The 25098-nt window shown below is 41.6% G+C and overlaps 1 protein-coding gene across 1 annotated transcript in view; it reads left to right on the top strand.

Annotated features, from left to right (window-relative positions):
* The window catches only part of LOC103923368 (protein DDX26B-like), a 22969-nt gene extending 6486 nt beyond the window's left edge, over positions 1-16483 (top strand). The window contains 9 exon segments of the mRNA XM_009331706.1: positions 949-1081; positions 7083-7177; positions 9715-9930; positions 10419-10542; positions 11131-11273; positions 11644-11875; positions 12658-13050; positions 14943-15036; positions 15458-16483. Of these exon segments, the coding sequence (XP_009329981.1) occupies positions 949-1081; positions 7083-7177; positions 9715-9930; positions 10419-10542; positions 11131-11273; positions 11644-11875; positions 12658-13050; positions 14943-15036; positions 15458-15557 (1530 nt within the window). The 3' untranslated portion in view covers positions 15558-16483.
* The last annotated feature ends 8615 nt before the right edge of the window (positions 16484-25098 follow it).

Below are 25098 nucleotides of genomic sequence, written 5' to 3' on the forward strand. Positions count from 1 at the left end.
ATTACAACTTAACTGAAAATGTAACACACATATTCAGAAGAAAAATTGAAGTTACTTTTAATAAACTAATTTTAAAAATGTCCTTTAAGCATTCATAGGTACATTATTTGTCTAAGTTATTAAAATTACTCTGCTGTTTTTCAAAAACTGCTTTTCTTCTCCCAGCTACGTATCAGACCCTTACAAACTAGAGAAATAGGCGCATTGTCACAGAAACCATGTAACAAACCCGGTTCCTTATGCTCTGAAAAAATAGAGGAAAACCACTTCCTTTTTACTGCAAGGTTTACTTTTTTTAAGGAAAACTATTTTTGGTTAGATGTGGGTTACTTTGTCCCAATAAGAGTGTGTACAATCTTTATCCTGTTGAAATAGTTGTTTGCATGTGTTGCTTTTCAAGGTTAATACCCCCATATATATACACTTAAAAAAAAGTCAACGTTAAGAATGTTGGTGCTTGGCATAATTAAAAGATGTTTCTTGAATATTTGTTTGTTTTGCTTAATTTCTATGCTTAAAAAGTTTTAGATTTCTTTTATCAGTGTTGTAAATTTTAGTCATGCTGTTTTATGAGTCAGAAGACTAATTTCAAATAGATGGAAGGTATGAAGGTATGTTAAAAAACAGGTGTCCCCTAACCTATTTTAAATAATTTCAAAAACTTTTCAGAGCACCACTTCAAAGTAGTTTCACTAAAGCACTAAAGATTATACTGTGAAGAGCATTTCTGCACTGACTGGGGGTACACTAAATGTTGCGTGTCTCAGTTTTGTGGCTAGGGAATGTAAGTGCATGCTCATCCTGATGTGTGCAACCTCAAACTTGGCTGTTCTTGATAATTTGCTATCTTAATGCAATTGGATTTAGATTGATTTTAATTTTTAAATGCCCCATGCTTAAGGTTCTTCATATTCTTCTAATACAGTGATATCTCTTATTCTTTATCAGGTATTTGTGAGTAGCAGTGGAAAATACAGCGAACTTGGCCAGCCCTTTGGGTATTTAAAAGCAAGCACTACTTTAACCTGTGTAAACCTCTTTGTGATGCCTTACAACTATCCTGTTTTACTTCCGTTGTTAGGTAGGTAATAAATTTACATTGGACTGCCAATGCAGCTACTTCAGAGTAAAAGAAAAACAATAATGGTTGGTGTTCTGCCTTAGTTTGAGACATTATAAAATAATGGAGATCAGAGAGTAGAGAATGTTGCAAACTCTTTAACATAATTTGGGAGGAGAGGATTTTCATACCCCCTCTCCCTTTTTTTCTCTCCAGCAGAGGAGGAGAGCTACCTGCTTCCAGTGCATGTTTGATGCTGTTCACCTCCTAGACACGTAGCCTCTTCCTTAACCTGGAGTAAGCTTCAACCTCCATTCTTTTCCCTCATTTAGGGTGTGGTGTATCCAGGTTTTGCAGTTGCTCTTGTAGCAGCTAATTTTTTACTGGAAGATCAGATGCAGTGTTTGCCATGGGTGTTGGGAAGAGGGAATTCCCTGCCGCAGTTTAGAGCAGTAAGAAGGAATTGAGCAGTGAAACAGTCTACATTTCTTCCCTGCCCAAAGGACCAGTGTTTTTTTCACTCCCACAATGAAATTACTTTCTACAGGAAAGATGGTATGAAAAGGTGCTGTGTGAATAACAGCCATAATAATTGTGGCTATTAGGGTTCTGGCATACAGGTAATGGCAGAGAGAAGAGTTTCCTGGGTGCTGCTAACCTTTTTAGTGGCAGATGCTGTAAGGCTTTTTTGTTCTGGATTTTGTGGGTGTGTTTAGTGGTACAGAGTAACAGTGCAGATCAAGAGAATTAACACTGACCTTTACTGTCTTACACAGGATTTTTCCATTCATTTCTAGAAAAAAAACACAACACAGTTCAGAAATGCTTTTTGATAATCCTGATCATAACCAAAAAAAGAAATTTGTGCTTGCTGATAATTTAAATGTCTTATACAGTCATCCATGTAGCCTAATAATTGTCCCAAAGTGTGCAAGCAGGATACTTCTAGACTAAATTAGAGTTTCTGTGAGTTTGTGGCTACTGAATTACTGCAGCAGATCCACTAGCTGAAAAGCCATCACTGATACTAAATGAATTTTCCTATTCATTTTGATGTTGACATTTGCAGTTCTGCTGTGTCTTCCCTGGCAGCTCTTGTCTTCCCCCTGCCTTTTTTGCAGGGGTGTAAAGCTCTTCCTACTCTTTGGAGAAAGGCATTTTTCAGTATATGTAGCACTATTCTGCAGTTTACTCACCTGGTATCCCACATCTTAAATTTCTGAAGGCTGTTTAAAGGAAAATGGAGCGCTTCCACGTTGCCTGAGTTGTAAAGCGGATGTTTTCTCTAGAACGCAAATACTGTGCATTCCGTATTGTAACACAAACACATATGCAAAGTGTTACATTCAGATCTCGTTCCAGAACTTTGTTTGTCCTTGGTCTCTAAGGCATGATGGAATTAAGTTCTGTGGAATATACATAAAACACAAAAGCAGATCTGGCCCCTTTTCTACTTAGTAGTACAGAAAATGACTGAGATGATAAGCAGCATACCTGTTAAATTATTTGTAGATGTTTTAAAAAATACTGACTGTGTCTCTGTAGGTAGGTAGGGGTTGTTTCTGTTTTTAAACCCTCTCCGTGTCCGTCTTAATGCATACCAATAGTGGATACTGATGGTTCAGTAGAGGACGGATTTGCGTATGTAAAACCAGTCTTTCATTACTCTCACCTAGATTAAAAAGGATGTGAGAACTTCCAAGCCCAGGAGAAGTCTGCTCTATTCAGCCACTACCACCCATATTGGTGCATCAGCAAGGTTCTAGTGGCTACTGCCCTACTGGTAGAATATTTTGTTGGAGGACTGGCACTTATCTTGGGATAGTACCGTGGATAGTCTCTCTCCCTTCCTTCTAGTGACTCTTTCAGACAAAGCCAAAACCACTTTACAACTGTATTATTTGTAATGTCTTATCAAGTGGCTTACGTGTGTTCAGCCTTATAAACTGATAGCAAGATGCTTAAGAATTTTTTTCTTGCAATTTTGTATTGCTCCTACATTCTTGAACAGGGGAAGTTTTAATTCTGTTTTTGGAAAATAATGTAAGAGGTAGCCCTAAAAGACAGGTAAGAATAGGTATGCGTTAGGAAAATTGCAGATGATACTTGAGCAAACTGAAACAAGTTGTAGTGGTCCATGACTGAAGGAGGTAAATTGTACCACATCCTATAGATTTGGTGACTTATATCTTGGTTTCTGCAAGAGTAGATTTGGGAATGCTGTAGCTGCTCCTGGCTTTTGTAACTTAATGGGTCTGCTTTTAGAATCTGAAGCTTTGTAAGGAAAGGAGCCAATTAATGAGATTTCATAGAACAGTGAAGCTGCACAGTCCATGTGTTAACCTGACCCGTGCACTATGGTAAATTCGTTGTCTGACAAAAATTCTGGTCTCTAGGTCTTTTACAGAGATAAGACAGACCATGTGGGATGTGCTGTTGCAGCTGAGCAGCTCTTTTTTGCTCTCATAGGAAAGGCTAGAGAGGCATCATGACTGGCTTGGGGTGGTGGTTTGCTCTGGGACTGAGGAGGTGGGGTGCAGTTCTTGTCTTTTTTGTTGTTGTTGTTCAGTGAGAGGCAGACATCTGAAGACAGAACTTTTCACAGACAGATGCTGACATACTTCGATGCTGAATGTTTGGCCCATGGATTATAGAAATTTCCTCTTGAAGGATTGTTGCCTTTATCTGACACTAGCAAGGCTATTGTACTTCAGATATTCTTCTGCTTAAAAACAATTGTACAGCTAAGTTCATAAAGTAGAAGTCAAACGAGGGGTTAGAGAGAGAGCTTAGCAAAGGTGAGGTATACTTCTGAATGCTCCTGCCTTGCGTAAGATGTTTCCTTGGCTGATCTTAGCTGCGTTAGTGGGAGGGCAGGCACTGCTGGGCAATAGGAGTGATTATTCATTGGGAGTGTCGGCAGAAGCAGTAGTGAAACAGCCATAATGAAAATACCATGAGAAGGTGGTTAATACCCTTTCTCTCTGGGTCTAAATATGCAGAAGGATGAGCATTTAGAAAATGTCTGCCCGTGAAGGACTGCAACATGGACAGTTACCTTTGATGCTTTTACAGGCTTCTTGAGAGAACCTGGAAGTAATGATTTTATATTTTGGAAACTAAGGGCTGTCTTTCTCACAAATGTGAACATAGCAAGCTGTGGCACTGGGAGGGAGAGCCAAACATTTTGTATCAATGGAAAAAGAGTGCCACAATACCTTTTTTAATGGTGGATACTATTTTACATTGTAGTGCCTTATTTTTGGCTAGATTGTTTGCAGAGAAGGGTACTGCTTTCTGTGAATGTAAAATCATGAGTCTCTACTGCTTAAAACAAGGGAGTATATCTATTAGTGCAGAGGCAAAAGTGTAAGTTTTTACTTTGGGTTACATGGTGCAAACTGTCACTCACAACTAGGCTGTTGTCACATGAACTATTCTTGTAATTAGGCTCCAGCTGAACTACTAAAATTACCTGCTGACCGTTCTCTCTCATGCTTTTTTTTTTTTTAACTGTTCACTGAGCTTGAAAGTGCATCAAGTCCCTTTATGTGGTACTGGGTATTAAAGATGTGTATTGGTATCCTGTTTGTCACAATTTGGTTGTTTTGTACATTAATCTGAAGTGGATAAAGACTTTGCAACACAGTTGTAAATTAATTGGTCTGTCTGTAGTTTTACCTGATCTCTTCAATTGTTGCAGCTTGTGGCCCTTTCCTACTGCTTTTTAATACCATGTTCCCAATTATCCAGTGCTTTTAGCTCCCTCTGAGTTTAAAAGTAAAAAGAATTCTGCATTAAGTGGACTATACAGAGAGTAGGATCTGAAAATGAATAGGTTGGATTAAAACTGATTTATGAAAGGATTTTTTCAATACTTTTGGATTGTACCTACAAAAGTTTGGGATTTAATCTGTGAAAGACATAGTTAATTGGGTTACTGTTTGCTTATTTATATAAATGATTACGTGCAGCCCAGGGCACAGTGGAAAAAGTACATTTGAAGTGCCTGTGTTGCAATCTGCTGACAGTGTATGTCTCAAACTCTTGCGATAGAGGCAGGTAAGATTTTGATGGTGATGTTTTCTTTGAAACTTGTGGCTGTGTTTACCACCATGACTGTCTTCCTTTTAGAGGGTAGGAGTTCCTGCAGTGAGTTTGTGCTGTGGGGGTCTCTCATTTTAAATAGACAAATCTTTGCTGAAGCTCTACTTAGATTTGAGAATTTCTTGATTTGAGAATTTCTTACTTGGATAGTAAAGATCAGGGAGGTGCTGATCTTGACTTCTTAGTAGTTTGACTTCTCAGACTACAGCTATGCTGTGGATTAAGAATCATAGCTAGCTGAGCATTATGAACGTCTGTGCCATTTAAGAGTGGCTGTGCAGTTGAACTGCAGGGGTTATATACTGGTGCAACCTTCACAGTGCAGGAAGTGAGACAGTAATAAAGTGCTGATAAGGGGTTTAAGGTTCAAGCTGTACTCATAACCAGCTCAGACTTTAAAATATTAGGACATATCCAACATTTTACATTTTAAATTTTTTTTTTTTCCATTTTTAATTTTGGGAGAGGGGTATGGTTTAACTTCCATTTTGCTGCAAAAAGCTAATAGGCTTATAAGATAAGAATGGATGTTATTTTATATTTGCCATATGTCATGATATCATCACAGGTTCTTTTGGATAATAGTGCTAAGCATGTGGTATATTGAGATTTTAAGTGGAGTTCTAACTTGTCCTCTCAAACTCCACCCCACTTCCTTCAGGCCAGGAAAGAGAACAATTAGCATCTGTAGTGTGGATTTTATATGTGATACAGAATTCATTTAGATTGGAAAATACCTGTAATTAAGTGTGGTTTGACTATGAGAACTTGGAAAATCGTTATCTTAACATCTGTTCGATTTGTGCAGAATACTATGCAAGTCAAATTTTCTTCTCCAAATGTATCTTCATGAAAGCTCAATCTGGAGAAAACAATTCCCTTGCTGCATCTGTCTTTTGCACACCCTCTTCTGTGCATCTCTGTCTCCTGCAGCTCTCTCCCCAGTTAATTTTTTTGACATCCCTTTCTCCAGTCCTGCATATTCTTCCATTAGCCTCACTTTGCCAGCATGTCACAGCCCTACTAAGGAGAAACTTGATCTCAATTGATAATCCATAATTTCAAATGATAAATTGCAGGATACTGTGTTCTTTTTTGATGTTTAGAGATCGCTGTTACAGTTTATAGCGTGCACGGCAAATAGGTACATGCTTCAACTCAGTGATCCTAAACGGCAATATGCACACCTCTAGTGCAAGCAAGGTATTTCTAAAACAGTATCCAAAGGAAATAATCTGTCTGGCTGCCCCTCTCTTAAAAAGCAGCAGTTTTTGTAGCTAATTACTGTCTCTTGTCTATATCTGTGGGAGAGTTTGCTGCTCTGGCATGAGGCAGGCAGTGTGGCTGGAGGTACACCCCTTCTCTGCCGGGGGCAGCTGCTGCTGTTGTCAGCAGAGTCCGGCAAAGCTGACCAGAAAGATTCCCTGATCTGATTTTTTTTTTTTCTTTCCCTTTGGTGCCCAAGAATGTTTTTATTGGAGACCAGAATTCATCATACAGGTTGAACAAAAGAAAGCTGGGCTGAAAAAATTGAACCAAATGAATGTTGTTTGGTTTAATCAGATACAGGGAGTCCCTGATGATGCAAGAGAAAGGCAAGGGAGGCGAAACTCTTCACGGGTGGATCTGTTGCACCTTCCATGCTGCTAGTAGTTGTGTGCAGTATTTAAGTCTGGTGTACCTTGTAAGTTTGCCTATAATGAAGACTTGTTCTGGATTGTCTACTGCAGCTAGGACTGGGGTTTCGCAATCCTTCAAACCTAAGGTTAAGAACAGTTTTTGTGGGGAAGCCCCATTGGGAGATGGGTGGAGGGAGAAGAAAAGGGGGGGAAACTTGGCATGTTGAATTTTGGGTAATGCTAATAGTCTGGGACTATATAAATGAAACCTTCTTTTGTTGTTTTCCTTGTTGCAGATGACTTGTTTAAGGTTCACAAACTTAAGCCAAATCTGAAGTGGCGACAGGCTTTTGACAACTACTTAAAAACAATGCCTCCTTACTACTTACTGGTATGTTCCTTTTCTCATTTCATCCTCCTGGGTATAATGGCTGGTGTGACCAGAGTCCTGTGCATCACACCTCTTCCTAGTAAATTTTGTTTACATAATTATGATGACATTTTAGGTAGTAAACATTTTGCTTTGCAGAGGTATGTAGATCAGGTCAAACATTTTTAAGAAGTAAATAAATTTCTAGTAATATTGAGTAATAGTAAATATATTAAGATATTAAATGTTTTTTCTGTTCATTAAATATTAAATAAGCTTTGATCTAAAGTACTTCAGATTTTTCAGGGAAACCAAATTTGGCATTATTTTTGTAACTTGATAAGGAAAATGCAGATTTGTTTGTTTATTAACGTGGGTGAAGTGCTAGAACTTGGGAAGCTGATACTAAAAGAACTGGCTGGGACAAATAAAGGGTGGGGGGAGGCACCGTGTCACCTTTTACATGTAGCTTGGACAATGCACCTCAATATGGACTTGCATCATCCCGGCTATTCTGGTACTGAGCCTTTGAGTGGAAATTGCCAGTGGCACCACACCGTGTGGTGTCTTGGTAATGTGGCATAACGTCCATTGCGAGCTAGTTAGACTACCAAACTCATGTCACATGTTATCTGAATAGACTTGAATTTTAGTGGCCAAAAGTGGAAAAGCTAGAGCACTAATCCGTGTGCCTTAGCTTCCTGTAATTGATCTTATAAATTTTTTTTTTAAAGACTTATTCTCTTACTATTGTGTATTTTGTTTTCCTTATAGCCATTAAAGAAAGCCCTAAGGATGATGGGAGCTCCAAATCTGATATCAGATAATTTAGATTGTGGACTTAGTTACAGTGTTATCTCTTACCTTAAAAAACTCAGCCAACAGGTAGTATTGATAAAACCTTTGCAATTAGAAGTGCGTTGATTATTTAGTTTGTGGTAATCTCATTATAAAGCAGTTAATCCCTGTGGGAGTTCATATGGGTGTACAGCATATATTATAATTGAAGATTGGTGAGCATTTCCACCGCACGTGTGGATGAATCCAGAGTGATTCTGTAGCCAGTGATTGTGCCTTCTGTAAGTGGTGGAGGGGAGCGTGAAGGAGACCTCTTCAGCTACATTTTAAGTATCTGGTAGACCTTTAAACTCCAAAGATTATTACTAATTGGATTTATGACTGCTCTTGCCATTGTTCTTCACAGCTGAAGTCAGAGGCTTGCTCTCAGTCTCATGTTTATTTCCATGTGTGCCTTGGCAATGTGTATGTTCCAAAAAAGTGTACGTTCTTGTCCACGGGGATTAAAGTCATAGTTTAAGCTTTATATCTGAGCTTCCCATTTCCTTCAGGTCAAATCCATTCTATGTGTTAAGCGTGACCTGGTGGGAAATAGTCTTACATATCTTTTTCTCTTTGTCAAGAATGCCGTTTCAGGTGTATCTGTCTGAAAGCCATGCCTCCTTGGCACGAATGGTTCTTACAACAGTAGTTTAATATCTAGAAGTCAGTGGGGAAGCAGTGCAGCCTTTAAAATTGCAAAGAAAAAATCCTCCGCCTTAAAGAATGCACAAAATAAATTCCAAAAGCCTCTGAATGACGGAGCATCTATTAGACATAAAACTTCCTGTGGTATTTCAGTAACTTAATGATATGCAAATTCATATTATTTATCTGCAATATGGAGTTGGAATGGCTTGAGATGGCTACTGTGGTTTTCACAGACATTCTCAGCACATGAAACAGTTTAAATGTGTTGGATGCATTATAAGCTCCTCTATAGGGACAAGCAATTCCAGAATTCTGCTGTGCTCCTGCTGTCCTTAAATCCAGAGTTTCCCACAGATAATGAAGCAAACCCTGCAGAGCATGAGATCTGGGGGATGTGGGTTGCAATCACCGTGGGTTTTGGGGTGTTGGTTGGTTGGGGTTTTTTGGAGGTATTGCAAGTGGGTCTTACTTTGAATACAGTTAAAGCTTCATACAGTAAAATTATCTGTAGCTATAATAAGAAATCTCTGCTAATTGGAGAAGTAATGTTTTTAGAAACCTACCGATGAAACACATTTCTCTTATGACTTTTCTCCCTTATCTTGTTGCAAACTTATAGTGCAAACCTTAGTTTGTGGGTTGTTTCAAAAACTAAATCTGGATTTACGTTACTGTATGTGAATAATACTGTTTTAGATGCAACTTTACAGTAACCTAAGGCATCCTACCTTCCATTATTTTTTTTCTTTCCCTTTAAAAATGATTTTTCAGGGACACAAAATAAAGTCACAAGACTTGCAGTAGAATCAGGGGTATTCACAGACCTCCTACTGGCATATAAATTTAGGTACACTGGCTAAATATTTTTTTCCATATGCTAGCACATAGGATTTCTTTCTACTTGAGATCTAATCTGTGTAATCCAATATATCCCTGGGTAGGTAGTTCTCCTGTTTGTTGAGTAGTTGGAACTAAATTTATAGTTTTATTCTGTTAATGTACTATGTGTTTTATACTGGAAATCTGCAATGCCTGCTGATTCTTTAACTCATGGTGTGATTCCATTTTAGACAAAAATAGAGTCGGAACGGATAATAGGTTCAGTGGGTAAGAAAGTTCCACAAGAAATTGGAATAAAAGTGAAAAATCACTCCAGTGGCCTCTCCTTGGTACACAGTAGGGATTTTAAGCAACTGCTGCAAGGGATCACTGGGGAATCTCCACTGAGACTGGCGGAAATGAATGTTAAAGAATTTGCTGGCTTCCACATAGGACTTTTAAACAAGGTAAACAGCGTAGTGATCTTGCATGATTAAGCAGTTGCTCTCATCTGTTTCAAATGGGTAACTTTTATGGACTTAGTGTAGAAGAAGGAAGTAAGTACTTTCAGTGAATTGTGAAGAGTGCAGCATAGGCATAAATAGTGAGAAGAGTAAATGCAATTTTTTGCACTTGCTTTTGGGACACTGTTTGAAAATCCTGTAGTAGTAAACAAAGATTACTGTGTTCTAAGTGACAGTCTCTGCAAAAGACAGCTAGTGTTGTTCATCCAGGAATTAACATGCTTAGTTCTAATGGAGCTGAAAGCGCTAATGCTGAATAAGGTCTTGTTGAAAAGACAGCCATTGAGTTTGCTGTATCCAGTTATGAAGTTCTGAAGTTACTTCAGAATAATTTTTTTAATAGTTAACATTATTACAGTTCCTAGAGGAATTTCTCCGTGCATGAGAACTGATGGGTTAATTGAAAGTTACTTGTTTTGTTATAAAACTAGGATTTGAAGCCACAGGCATTCAGAAATGCATATGATATTCCTCGTCGCAGTCTTCTAGACCAACTAACTAGAATGAGAACCAATCTTCTGAAAACACACAGGCTTATCTTGGGGCAGGATGAAGGTAAGTAGCCACTGTTCTTCATTAACAGTTTGGAGAGAGTACAGCTTTTTTTTTTTTTTTTTTTTTTCCTCCTCTCTTCTCCATGAAGCAGTGTTTTCTGTCCTGGGTATGGGAGCAGAAGTGGACATTCTATCATTTGTTGAGTCAGTGTCCTTCTCTTGGCTCTGAAGGGAAAAGAAGGAAATTTTTTGCCTTCTGTCGTGCAAGATGTCATGCTTGCTCTGAATTTTAAAAATAAGTTTCATGGGAGAGCTTTCCCATACAATAAGGTTCAGAAAGCATGTTTTTTATGGTGATGGTGTCTTAAAGCAGAGAGGGGCTTATTTTGTTCTACCGTTGTTAGGTGCTGGTGGTCTAAAGATGCAGTTGTTAGCACAGAGATTAAACTTGCTTATTTTTCATTCTTCTTCTTCCAGTTAAGCTCAACTCTTGCCAGCCTTATTTCCAAAACTGTAGTCTTCAGCTCTTTCTCCGTAGTGAAAAGAAATAGTCATTTCTAGTTCCTAAATGCTAACACTTGAAGTGTATGAAGTTTGTATTGCCTTAGTTTTAAGGTAGACTAAATTAAGATCTCTTGTTCTGTTGCAGACTGCCTTCATAGTGTTCCTGTTGCTCAAATGGGAAATTACCAGGAATACTTGAAAATGATGCCTTCACCCCTTCGGGAGATTGACCCAGATCAACCTAAAAGACTTCATACATTTGGCAATCCATTTAAACAGGATAAGAAGGTAGGAGGAGCCACGCTATCTGCTGTATCTTTATATTTAACATTATTTGAAATAATTTGTGAGTAGAAATTCTCTCCAACAACAGCAGTATGTTGGTAACCTCTGTAGCTTTTCTGTCATGTGTGGAAAGGAGTGGTGTCTTTCATGTGGTCCAAGAGAAATACGTAAAGAATCATGCTGAGAGAATGCACAGAGTGGCACTGGTCTGTCTCTGGTTACAGTGTGCATTAGGTATCTCTGTTCTGAGAGCTGTAAAGTGTTTTGAAAGCCACCTGAATTTTAACACAGAGGGACTTAACTCCATCAATGAATTGATGAAACAATTTCTGTTTCGTACTGCTTTTTTTAAAAAATTGTTTTTTCTTTTCAGGGTATGATGATAGATGAAGCAGATGAATTTGTTGCTGGGCCTCAGAACAAGATTAAGCGTCCTGGAGAGCCCAATACTCCAGCATCACTAAAGAGAAGGCGTAGCATGTCACCACTGTTGAGACGGCCACAGTCACCACCCGTCGTAACAAATCATGTTGGTGGGAAAGGGCCACCATCTGCTTCTGGATCCCCATCGTATCTGAACCTCAAAGGCATCCCAGCAAATAAAGGTATATTGAGTTGTAGTAAAGCAGCCTGCTTGGTCACAAGTGGGAATATCTGTGTGTAAAAAAAAAAAACACAAAAAACCCCCCGAAACAAACCAAAAACAAAACCAAAAAAACCCCTCACCCCCCAAAACCCCCAAACAACTAACTCTCTGTGTGCTTTCTAAGTTGATTCAAAAGGGTATATCAGCATGTATGTATGCTTTAGTGTTAATTAGGACTGAGTTTCTTTTGTTGGCCTAGATAAACAGGCTGCTGCTGTAGCTAATGAAGTCTGGAATAAAGAAATAATTTTGAACTTTTTTTTTTTTAAATATACTGAAACCTTGCACCAAGGTGGTCTGGAGGTAGCAAGGATTTCAGATCAGTTTTTAGTTGTCGTTTGTGTATTCTGTGGTGGGGAAGGAAAGTTAAAATATGGTTGTTTTCATTTCCCACAAATACTAATCTTCTTGCCCACCTATTGCAGCAAATGGAGTCAGAAGAAAACTCTGTTAGCTGGAATTGGGGGAAGGAAGGAAAACATTGGTTTACTTAGAAGTCATAACACTGCAATAGGAATACAGAAAATGGTGACTTCATAGTGGTAGTGATAAGAGATGGTAACAGTCCAATGGAAAGTATTCCCTTGGTCACATCAAAGGTTGAATAAAAGTATTAGAGAGTTGTTCAGCACTGTCAGATCACTACACAAGACTTCAGACAACAAAGGATACAGAACTATTTCCTTTTGTTTTTTGATACTGCAGTTATGCACTAGTAAGGTATATATTTTTAATTTGTAGATACCAATAACAGTGTTGTCCAAGATGGCAATGGAGAGAAGAAAGCAGAAAATTGTCAGTCATTGGAAAAGCAAATTGATGGCTTACCTGTGCAAATGGCTCCTTCGGTTCCAGCTGCTATGGGAGAGGATGAAATGTTACCCAATGACTTAGACTCTCTACCTGTTGAATTCAATTGTTTAAGTGAAGATGGGTTGGATCATAAACCTGGTACCAACGCACTTGTTCGAGGGCCTCTAAATTACAGTGTGACCGGAGATGACCCAAAACGGGCAATGGAGTCTACTTCTGAATCTGTGCCAAATTCATTTAAAATAACACCTATGATGTTGGAGGGAAACAATGCTGATATCAAAATTAAAGTGATGAAAGAGGTTCGCAAACCTGGAAGAAGTAAGTGTTTTGGGGTTTTTTTGTTAGTATATTATACATGGTGCTAGAGAGAAGACTTCTTTTCTTGAAATAAGGAGCTATTTTCAATATACACACAACATTAGATTTCGAATAATTTCTGATTGCTTGCATATGAGCAATGGAGGGACAAAAAAGGAAGAAAGTTCTTACATGTTGGGCAGGTGAGTTGAAGTTTAGACAGCAGTGCTTGGGAAGTTGAATGCCAAGTGACCTTGTTTGCCTTTGAAGATAGGTTAACTGGTATAAGAGAGACCCTGTGAAAGCATCTTCCAGAGGTTTTGGTTTTGTTGCCGATGATCTAATGAGACTAGATAGACTTTGCCTTACGCTGCACTGCTCCTTCCATATGCATAGTGTACTTAGTTGCTCTGTGTCTGTCAAAACTTCCTTTGGCCGACAAAGGCACATGTAGCTACAAGGGTGCATCTTGGGATATGTTTGAAAGGGAATCTTAACAGTTAATAGCGAAGTGATATTTTTTTATTTTACAAGATAGTGTAATTAGTGATGGAACACTGTTGCAAACTCTTAAGAACTGAAGACTAAAAATTACTTTCTTCTTTTTTTCTATAAGGTTTGATAACCCCCCAAAATCTAAAATTTTGTGAGGAAAAGTAACTTGCCTCCTTTTGTTGCATGTTTTGCCTGTGCTTGTATGCAGGGTCAAAACCAAAACATTAACCTGAAACTCCAACTAATGTATATGCTGTAGGATTTGCCATAGGCATATCTTTCAATTTTTTCTTAAATGGCAGGTGTCCCTAATGTGGTCTATGTCTGAGTGAATTATTTCTACAAATTAAATTACTGAATATTTTTCTAATACATTGTCAAGTGCTAGCAATTAGTATAATGGAGTATTCTTAATTCTTCTGTTTTTCTGATCTTGCATTGCTTTCCCAAAACTTAGTATTTCGTTGAGGCATATAATCATTGTGGCAGACTGAGGCTGCTGAGAGATGAAGCCATTTTTATGCTGCTTCTGTATTTTATTTTTAAGATGTTTTAGAACTTCCTGCTTGGGTATGTGTTTGCTTCCTGTTTTGCAAAGTGGACTCATCTAATCTTACACCAAATTCATGTCTGGTAAATGGTGAAATAGAGCAAAATAGTACTATGTTCAGTATGAGTCACCTGTCTTGCTGCAGAGTTCAGGCAGGCATCAAAGAAAGAAGCTAAATAGTAGTGGGTTAAATATGTACATATATTCACAGTTCTGACCATATATCCTCTCTGTGCCTGCTACGTCACTCTGAGCAGGCTCTTAGTCACAGCACCGTAAATGCCTTCATACTGGGTTCAACTATGGACAATATTGAAATGATGCTATTTTTTAATTTGTTTCTAGTTCAATGTATCCAGCTCATTCTTTTGCAGTGGATATATTTACTTTGTACCAGTAAGATAGTCATATTAATTGTGCTCACACTAAGCATTGATAATTAGTCCTTCTAAGAGAACTAATCCTAACCTCTGCTTTCAGGAATGTCAGCTCTAGGTTAAAACAGGGCTTGGTGGCCCCGCGTGCATATTAACTGCTAATGATGGCACTGTGTTCATGGAGAGATGAGGCTTCTCTACCTAGCCTGCATTTTCTGGGGGCAGATGTTTCTAGCCGCTGCTTTTAAAGAGAACCTAATTATTTGGTGCCACATTTGAATACCAGATCATTAGTATCGCTTCAAATTATTGGTATCACCTGCTTTCTGTGCATAAAGCTAACATGGGCTTTTTTCTTGCCTTACATGTATTACCATACACAGAAGTGTGAGACTCTGGGCTTTGTTTTTTCTTTTGGCTGTTAAGCTTTATTGAAAATGCATTTGCAAGACTTATTTTTAATATATGGTTGGATTTTTATCTTTTTTTAGATTATGAAAAAATTTTCTCTCTTCTTGAGGAGGTGCAAGGACCTATGGAAATTCAGAAGTATTTCATTGAATTTGCTATCAAGGAAGCAGCAAGGTTTGTATAAACATAAATGACTCAGAGTCATAAATTAAATGTTAATTCAGATCATGATAGTAAATCATAAACTTTTCCAGTACTAGTATTTTCTGTTTTCCTTTTTAATATATTTCAATTATTATAGTTGTTTAGTGGTCAAACTACCATTATATTTTTATGGAGTAAATTGTCTTTACTTAAAGTTTAAACATGAAATAGAGGGACAGGTTGTTATTGAAGACTGACCCAAAATTTTGGGTGGGTTGGGGAAGGGCGGCTGTATTAAATTAAATTTTCCGGCCATTCTAATGCCAGAAATAAAGAAGGCTCTTCCGTACTGGAAACAGAGCGCCTCTGGTAATATGATTTGTCATGGCTGAATAGTCTTGAGTTGTTTTTTGGAAGAAGAAAATAAAATTGCTCTCCCTCTCTTCCTTAGGTTTAAAAAACGGGTCTTAATACAACACTTAGAGAGAATACTAGAGGAACTAGAGTTCAACAGCCTACCCAACAGAGTTAATCATGTCAACAGTAGATAATAATGTACCGGCCAGACGAATATGGACCAGGAATGAGTTTGCTGTGCCGCAGAAGAGTGGAAGAGGATGTAGCTGCTGCCCTCACCATCTTGGCAGTCAAGTGATTTTACTGTCACAGTCTGAGAAGAAGCAGTGGAGCTTTAACTTTAAGAACCTCTATCGGCAGAAGCTGGGCTATAACCTTAAGGATTTGCTATGAAAGGTGTGGCTTTTTTCCTGTGGAGGGTGCTATTTGCTCAACAGGCTGAAGAAAATAACCATTGCTGCCCCTCCTGCAGGTGATGAGAATTTACTCATTTGAACGCTGTCATTAGACATTTACGTGCTATAGGCAGCAGGTTGCACTAAAATGGGGCACTGTCAAATGCACACACTGTCTGCATCGTGGAGAGAGCCCGTGTGTTCCCAAAAAAACCCTCCCAGAAACACCTGCACTGGTAAAATTGCATGTTGCCACCACAGAGACAAGGGTCTTGTTCCCAAGAACTGCTAGCCATGCCTTTAAACTTGAGATTCAGTGTAGATTGAGAGTAAAGAAACTGCTATTGTGTTAATGAAAGCTAAAGACAGCCCTGTGACTGTTACCACCCGATGGTCACTAAACAATCTACCTCAGACTCTCTTCTGTTTTGTCTGCAGACATTATGAAAGTGCACCTGAGGCTTCCCAGGTCCCCGACTTCAGTTCTCTTTCATCCTGTGAGGAGGACGGAGATTCTTCAGGTGGCCTTGGCACACGCTGTGCTTTGGAAGCACTAAAAGGAAACGCTTTTAAAAACGTGTATTTTAATGTTCATACAAAAGAGATTATTTTGAACAGTATTGTTACCAGATCACTAATTTGATATTTTAACTGTATAAATTTTTTGGAACATATGTATATATAAAATAAACCATTTTATTAATTTTTAATAAGTGCTAATCTGAGGAGTCTGTAGCGGGCAGCACTGAGTTCCTCCAATTGTCTGTTAGCAACAGACTGCTAATATTTTTGTAAAACCAGTGAGTAGTGTAGCTATACTGCAGCTGAACCTGATCTGCACACCCTCAAACCCAGCTTGCGGTTACAGTTGCAGAATGTGTTTGTACCCTGGAGCACCTGCCCCATCACTCAGCTCTGCCTGCATGGGGTGCACGTTTTTACTCAGTATTAAAGGCACTAAGTTCCAATTTACCAAACCCTTGGTTACCTGAGCTGGTATCCTCTTCTCCGTTCCTCTTACTATTTTGTCCAAAGGTAATTTTATATATCACAAAACATACAAAGAAGACTGAAGCACCTGCATGTCATTATTTTTTTCCTTTAAAGCAGTACCAATAATGTGCCAGTAGTAAGCGGCTCTTCTGATAATTGTGTATTTTCAGTTGTTCACACATAACATCCTTTGATCCTCTAACAGCTTTCTTTTAAAGACAGGTTGAAGTTGTGCTCACGTTAACTAGCTCTTTACCTCGTACTGCAAATATCCTAGGGATTCCGGTTGACTAGCCAGTGCACGAGAGGCAGGGAAGCAAATTTTAGCTGGTAAGCCTGTACTTCTCCGTCCCTACTGGTATTTTTAATACTAGCCAACCTGTGAGACATCTTTTCCATCCGCTCCGAAGCAGTGGCCTTGTCTCTCTGGAAGATGCAGTTTGACCATTGGAATTAACCAATGAAATTCAAGAAGGAAATAAAATCCAGCAACAGCAAATCTCTGTCACAGTGTTACATGAATGAAGTGACACAGGGAAAGGTGTCCTATTATGTCCTCTTAGAAGTAACTTCGACTCATCTGTACAGTTGAACATTTCTTAAAAAACACAGAAATGCCTTGGGAATGATACAAAGGGGGGATTCACTCCTTCAAAATCGTTATGTGGAAGCTGTATGTCACCATGATAGACCTCCCATGCCTCTATTGGACTCTTAAAAGGGAATTTATTTACAGAAGGTCAGATATACTATGCATACCTTGTTTTAAAATGGCCTGGTTGCATGCATCAAGTTGCATGTACTATGCTATTTTTGAAGTAGTAGGTGGTAAGAGGAGACAGCTCTCTTCTATCTAGTTAATGGTGATTTAATTTTCTTTCCTGGTTCTGGAGACACTCACACACAGACACTTGATCATAATGTGTCTGAGCAGGGGCTGAGTTTTTAACTAGTGACCTTGTTAGTATGTAAACCTGCTTTTTTGATGTGATGCAGTTGGCTGCCAAATTAGCTACAGGAAGCTGGTGACTTTCATTCACTTGTCTGGAATCTTCTACCTCAGAAAATGCACAAAAACGACAAAATAGTCCATTCAAGTCCAAGCAGTGAGAATTTTCCCTTACCTCACCGTTATTTTATCTGAATAAATTGAATTTGGATCAGAATATTAGAGGGGAAGAAACCCTATAGTGAACTGGACATGAGTCTTCATAAGAAGGAAGAAAGATGTACCATCCTCACAGGTTGTGTCAGTGAAGAGATGAAAAAAAAAGGAGCGACAGTAATCCAGCTAAGAGTGCATGCAGCCCTGTGTCCCAAATGGAGCACAAAATGAACATCGCTTGCTTAGGAAACAGTAAATGCTCCACGACCGTGTTAAGGAGAATCCTAATGCAGATAACTCGTCGTAAGACAAACGGCCATGCTGAATGTGGGTGGAATATGCATTGAACAAATACAGCCGCAAGCTTTGAATGGCACACTTCACTTTGGTGTGCAACCAGCACAGCCGGGAGAGGATATGGTAGTGTCAAGCCTTGCCTTTTCTAGGTAGAGACCACGACCCCAGAAGCAATAGCTGTGTTACTGAGAGCATGTCTAGTCTGCGACAGATGAGCCTCTGCACAACAGGCGTGTTCCTCAACGAGGGCTCAGGAGACTGCACAGGTCCACAAATACATACGGATGTGTGGAAGGAATCTGGAAAGCTGTATGTGCTTCGCTCAAACTTACATTTTTGAGCCCTTATCTAAGGTTGAAATAATGCGGCACAGTTAAACTGGAATGTTAACGAAGTGGGGAAAAATAACACGGCTTGCTGTGTTTCCTGTAAGGAGCATTGTTTAACAATCTGAATTAACAAATCAAGCGCTTGTCTTCCTGATATGGGTAGTAAGGGCTGTGTGGTACTCCGGAGTCCAAGTACCTGTATGTATTCTGTTTCTTCCATTTCCTGACCTTCTCCTAACTAGGCATCCTCAGTACTTAGTATCTTTATTTTTCCCTTGTAAGCATCAAGGAGTTTTCCTCTTTCCTAAAATGAGCCCGTAGCCATGCAGCTCCCAGTCCAGTCGGTGATGGCAGATGTCTGTTAGGTGCTGCTGTTCCCAATTTGTCTGCGCAGTGCATTTATGATGGGCCAGTGTATTCTTGCCCGTGCTTAACCAGCATCAGAAAACGATTGTCATCTTCCAAAATAAAAGCCGCAGAAGCTGTTACTGTGCTATGCTTGACTTTGCAGTGGTCAAGCAATTGTATAACTTCCTTTACAGGAAACTGTACAAAGAAAACCCACCCTGTTTTTTTTCTGTTTTTCTTCTGGAAGTTTTCTCCAGGTTCTGCCTCTAAACTGGCTGACTGAAATGGCAGCAATGCAGGGTATTGAGTTTGTTTCCTTTTGTTCTGTTCTTTAATACCTACTAGAAACTTCCGATGGAAAAATAGGAGTGGAAATGCATTGGCTAACAGAAACAAACTATTAAAAAACCTATAAAGCTAAACTATAGTGTTTCATACCAGCAACATGGCAACATCACACCTTTAGTAAATGGACTCTAGAGCGCTTGTCTTGAAGAATATACAACCTAGTTAAGCTGAAAATAAAGCCAAAGACACTTCAAATCTGGCAGAAATGAGGTTTGGCAGAGAATCTGAAGGAAGGATGTTAGTCACTGGATTTAAAAGGAGCTGCTGCTTTCAGGTCTGCAAAAACAAGCTGAAGTCTGTCTTATAGTGGAAAAGGAAGAAACTGGAGAAGAATAATGCTTGGGGATTTAGCAAAAATCTTGTGGCCTGCAGGAATTGTTAAGCTGTACTTCTAAATCTGAATCCTGTGATCAGTTTTTGACTGCCTTATTTAGGCTGTCATTTCAGGGAGGGAAGACTAAACCACAAAGGCTGGACCTGTCTGATTTTCTCCATTCCAGTTCAGCTGCAACCTGGCACATTGTTTCATCCTTGAAAGTAGACTGTTGGCTTGGCTTTAGCATTAGTGTTTTTCTTCTGTCATTCTGTGTTGACAGTGTTTTCAACTGTGTCTGGGTAGTGGCTAAAACAGCATGGCAGTTTTGTGGGAGCCCTGTTGTCCATCGAGCAGGGAGCGCGGGTAGAGGCTATGTGTAGAGTTCATGGGAAAAGCAGCTGCTGCTTGCATGTTGTGAAACCTGGTTCAGCTTCCATCTGTTCAACTTCGAAGCCTTCGTTTTAAAAGTGTATGAGATGCTTCTCAAGTCTGGGAGTGCAAATCTGGTAACTTCAGCAGCAGATTACTCAGAGTTCAGAAGAGGAACACGCCAGGGAAGGAGTTAAACTGTCAGTACAGCCTTGTATGCAGTGGAAGAACATAGCTGCATATGCCTTCCCTGAGTTGGCAGCCATGTGGGTTTGCCAGGAATGGTGACTGCTGATACCACGTAAAGAAAACAAAATCACTCTTTACCATGAGTTAGGAAGCTATCAAAGAAGCTGCCAAGATTTTGATTTTGAGCTTGGGCTGAAGCTCTTAAACAATTTATGGTGAAGTCCAAAAGAATAGTTTGGCCTGGGAAAGGCAGTGGAATGGAAGTCCCTGATCAGATTTTTGCTGGAGATTTATTTGTTTTTTTTGAGAGGTCGGGGAAGTTTCATCTTCACATCTGCAATGGGAATTTCACAGCTATTTTCTAGTTCTGGATCAGCTCCAACAGCAGTGGAAGTAGCTGGATCCTTGGCATTTATATATGCTTGCTGTCAGCTCAATCACTGTCACTCCTCTAATGTAAGCAGTCTTGCATAATGTCCCTTAAAATATTGGGCACCTCTGGCAATTTGCTGTATTCCAATGCTCCACTCACCACTGCTGAGCAGCTGGTAGGAGGGACAGAAGGCTATCTGCGAAGCATCGTCATGGTGTGTCCCCATTTGTAAAACACTTACAGCCTTGCAGGATGGTGAAACGGGAGGAGAGGTTTATAAAGCATTTTGGTAGTTACAAGGGCAAAGCTCTCTTTGCGTGGTCAGCCTGTTTCTTGTCATTTTCTCTGCAGTATGTGCATATTTTAGTGTTAGATTTTATTTGTAAATATTTAACATGTAGAATATATCAAAGAGAGGTTCAGCCTTTTGTGAAGGATGGAGTTGGAAGACTTCCCCTCCTGCTTCATCTTGCAGCTGTGACCCCTCTGCTCATGCAGAGGTGGCCCTTGCAGAGAAGGATGCCGGGCTGCGCTCAGGTTTTCCGTGGGGAGGGACTCTGCTCTGGAGCCGTCCCAGGTTTTGGATATGTGACGATAGGCAACTGTCTCCTGGCAACTGGAGCTGGATTTTTGCTGGATTTGTGGAAATGCACATATTGTTTCTTGAGGTGGTGGTGGTAGTGTGAGCAGTTACTGTCTGGGCGCAACTTGTAAAGCTTAGGAACCTGTCAATATAATTGGGCTTTGATTGTAGACAGTTGAAAGTGTTTTGATCAGTCTACATGGCTGTAGTAGCTGCCTGATCTCTTGGTAGTGGGTGCCTCAGGATTCAAGGGTGCTTTTGTAAGTAGGACAGAAATAAAAATGAGCCCTCTTCCCCAAGACTAAAAAGTGATTAAAAGAAAAAAAAAAAGGCATTTTGCTGATTGCAGATGATTATAATGCAGCTGCTTGACAGTGACATCCCAGCCATGGTAACACTGGTTCTTCGAGCTATTTTCCAGTCCGTGCAGCGTATTAAAATCCTTCATGCACAGCTGGCACATTTAACTTTGATTACGTTGTTGAAGTGACTGATCTGAGAGCAGCCTGGATCCCAGTTGCTTGCAGAATTCAAAAATAAGGTTGTTCCAATTTATCTGCAGTTGGTTATTTTGGAAGAGAGACAAACTATCTTGAGTACTTTTAGGGCTGCTAATTAAAGTCTTGTGGCACTCCTCTGAGAGAGTCTTTAAAGATGGATGGAGGGACTTACCCAAGGTCGTATAGTGTGTCACTAGCAAAGATGATTATAAAATCCATGCCCTAATTTGGTCTCGTACACTGAATTATTTCCCTGGTGTTGAAAATCCCACCACAAAACAACATGCTGGCTGCTGGGCTCTTGTGCATGTCGGTGGGCTCCTCCCTGTGCTCTCCGACCTGCCAGCGTGGGTTTGGCACGGGGGGAGCATGGGGTGGGAATGGGACAGGCTCCCCACGGCTGGCTTCCATGCGGAGGTGGCTGAAGTGGGTGCCTTTTGCCAGACGTGCGCTTCTGGGGCTGGAAAAAAGCGGCAGCTCAGAAAGAGGGAGGTGGGAAGGCTGTAGAGAAGTCGCCCAAGCCTGTAGGCACTCGTGGTGTTACTGCCTCTTCTTTAAAGTCGAATTCTGGCTTCTGACCTGAGCTGCTCCGGCACCTTTTCTTTCTCAGCCATGTAAAAGTGTATTTTAAAATTCCTCTGGCATCCCCGGATTCAGGGCTCCTCCCTCTGCCAAGGAGAAGCAGGCAGAGCATAGAAGCTGCTATCCAAAATGATCGTTAGTGGAAAAGGCGACGGTGGGGGACTGACGAGCTCTGGAAGAGGCTGTTTTAAGTGCATTGCGTTCAGCAAATCCTCCTGCAGGAGTGTTGTTAGAAAATAGGAATACGAATGCGTGGCACTTCCAGCGCTGCGGCGGCAGCGTTTGGCTTGCCAGGAGCCAGATGCAGGCAGGCCATGCCGGGGCTCGGCGTGCTGGCGAGAGATGCGGGGAAGGCTGCTCGCTGAGCTGCTGCTGCAGCTATCCCCGCAGCTTGCAGCACGTGAAATGGGGTGAGACTGACTCCTGGGGACTGGCCGTGAGTTCCCCTGAGGAAAGGTGGTTGTTGGTGAGTCACGGCCCGGACTGTGATGGGAAACTGTTGCTGGATAATAAGTTGAGTGATGGCTGGTTGAGTGATGGCTCTTTCCAGAAGTGCACACAACAGGACCCCGAGGAGGCTCTGACCTTGCGGGGCAGCTGAAAGCTGTTTTTTGTCTTGGTTCTGGGTGGCCAAATCCTGCGTTCCTGCAGGTGTAAGCAGAGCGGGCTCTCCTTCCCAAGGTCTGCCTTGCACCCCTGGACTCAGTGTGACCGCTCTGTTGAGGCAAGAAGGGGCTGTGAAAGCAAGGAAATGAGAGGGGCTGCTCTTAACCACAATAGGAAACCAGTAAGAGGTTGAAAATGGCAACGGACATGCAGATGGGGAGCTCCTCAGAAAGGTAGAAACCTGCACCAAGACAGTGTCTTTGGGGACACGCTCAGTGTGCGGCTGGAGTTGGTGCCTTGCGAGCGGGGTGTCGTGGTGCCGTGCTGATGGATGGCTTGCGCTGCTCATCCTGGAACTGCATCTGACATGACTCGCCTCTTTTTTTTCAGTCCTCCTGTCTTAACTTGCATATTAGCTGATCCGTGTTGTATCCCCCAGTGCTCTGCTCCCCAGAACGTGGCGGGGCTGAGCCTCAATTTCTGGCCCTTTCAAGCTCTGCAGTTACTGCTTGAGCGTGAGAAGCAAAGGCAGAGAGGAGAGCGCCTTGCAGACCTGCCCTGACCGCTGCTCACATCATACCAGGTTGGGAGACATCTCGGCCTGTCCCTTTCAGAGGTTGTCCTCTCCTGCCAGCCCTGGCCAACCCAAGGCAGCAGCATGGCTGTACTTGCAGTAGACCTGGGTTTATTAACCAGCCCTGTTGCACCCCATAGGATATGTGGGTCCCTCTCACGTGAGATGAATGTAGGTCTCGCTCTGCTGTGGCTTTTCCTTTGTGATCTGAGGCTGCTGTATTCAAACAGGTATTGAAGTAGCAGCCGGCTTCTGCTTCAAAGTGGTGGTAACTTCTACGTTGAAATGGCGCTGCTCTCACCAAGGTCCCTGGGCAGAGATCTGTATGTGATGGTGGGCTGCAAACCAGAAGCAGCATGGTGGTCTTGGAGGAGGGGGGATTACTTGGCCCCTTCTCTCCCGTGTGCTTCGCATTGTGCTGGGGAGGTGATACCTTACTGTGGGGTTGCCCTCACCGGGGCTGAGCCCAGGCCTGCGGATGCCTTGGAGGCTCCGGTCACGTCCCTGGGAGCGGCAGCTTCGTGTGGACCTGGGGAAGTGAGCTGCTCTTTGGAGCGCCTGCCCAACTGGCTCCTCCAAAACTGCTTTTTGATGCAAGTGTCTTGCTTTGTGCGTTTCTGCATCTGGGACGGGGGAGTAAATTGCTGCTTCAGCATTTGCTGTGTGCACTGGGCGCTCTTCCTGCATCCTGCGCTGCAGCAGAGACCTCCTGGGGATGGAGGATGCTGGGGCAGCCTGGGGCTCGGAGGATGTCAGCACTGGCCTTGCGTGGCTGGCCCTGAACTGCTCTAAAATACACAGCAGAAGTACATTCCGGGAGGAGGGGGGATTTTTTCTTTTTTAATTTTTTAATTTTTTTTTTAAATCCTAAGTGAAGTCCTCCTGCAGCATGGTGTGCCTCCGGCTAATCCCCAGGAAACTGGTTTAGCCAGCATCAGTACGGGCAGGGAGGGCACTGCCAGTGCCGGGTGCTGTGCCTGGCAGCAAGGGTTACACTAGGGCTGTGAACCGGGAGTAAATAGCCGTGTCTATCTGTGTGGGGGTCTGTGGGTTCCCCGGGACCACTAGCATAGGATGAACCATTGGTTCGATAATCCAAATGTCACCTTTAAAAATTTTTTTTCTCTCCCCCTTCCTTTGAAAATGGCCTGTTAAGCTGTGACACCACACAGCCTGGGCCCCTGCCAAAGAGCCCTGGGGCTTGTGTTCCTGCTCGCGCTGCCAGGCTCCTGGCTGCCTCGCTGCTTCGTGAACTCCCATTTGCCTTTCTTGGCTGGAAAAAGGATTAAGTTAGCAGGACAGGAAAATTTATTAGCTGCCATTTTAAGGATGTAGCTTTTGTTGCAGTCTGAAGTGTTTTGAAATGACATTGTATTACTGAGACCAATGTGGGGCTGATTAAAAGTCTTCTACCTGCTGGAATACCAGATTTATTTCCGCCGTGGTTCTCCCCCAGCTGATTACGGCTTCAAGGTGAACCTCAAGGCCAAATCAAAGGAGTGTTTTGCCTTCACTGCTAGTGCCGGCCGTGGAAAGCTGGTACCAAAGTTTTTTCTGCTTGTTTAACATTCAAAATAGCCTCTCTTCGCCCTTCCCCTCTGCGCAGGCAGCCTGCCAGCTCGGCGCAGGCACTGGCTAGGACAGCAGGGAACTGCAAAGCGAGCTGCAGATTCCCTGCCCCACCGAGGCTGGGGGGGTGAGGGACGGGGGGGCTTCCCACAGGGAGCTCGGGGGCAGCGCCGCAGCCCCTGGGTGGTGCGGGGCGAGCCTCAGCCTTTCCGAATCGTCTGGTGGAAAATTGCTGCCTTTTGGTGCAGGTGACCCCCAA

This window comes from Pygoscelis adeliae, unplaced genomic scaffold, assembly GCF_000699105.1.
Source record: "Pygoscelis adeliae isolate BGI_AS28 unplaced genomic scaffold, ASM69910v1 Scaffold79, whole genome shotgun sequence".
Classification (NCBI taxonomy): domain Eukaryota; kingdom Metazoa; phylum Chordata; class Aves; order Sphenisciformes; family Spheniscidae; genus Pygoscelis; species Pygoscelis adeliae.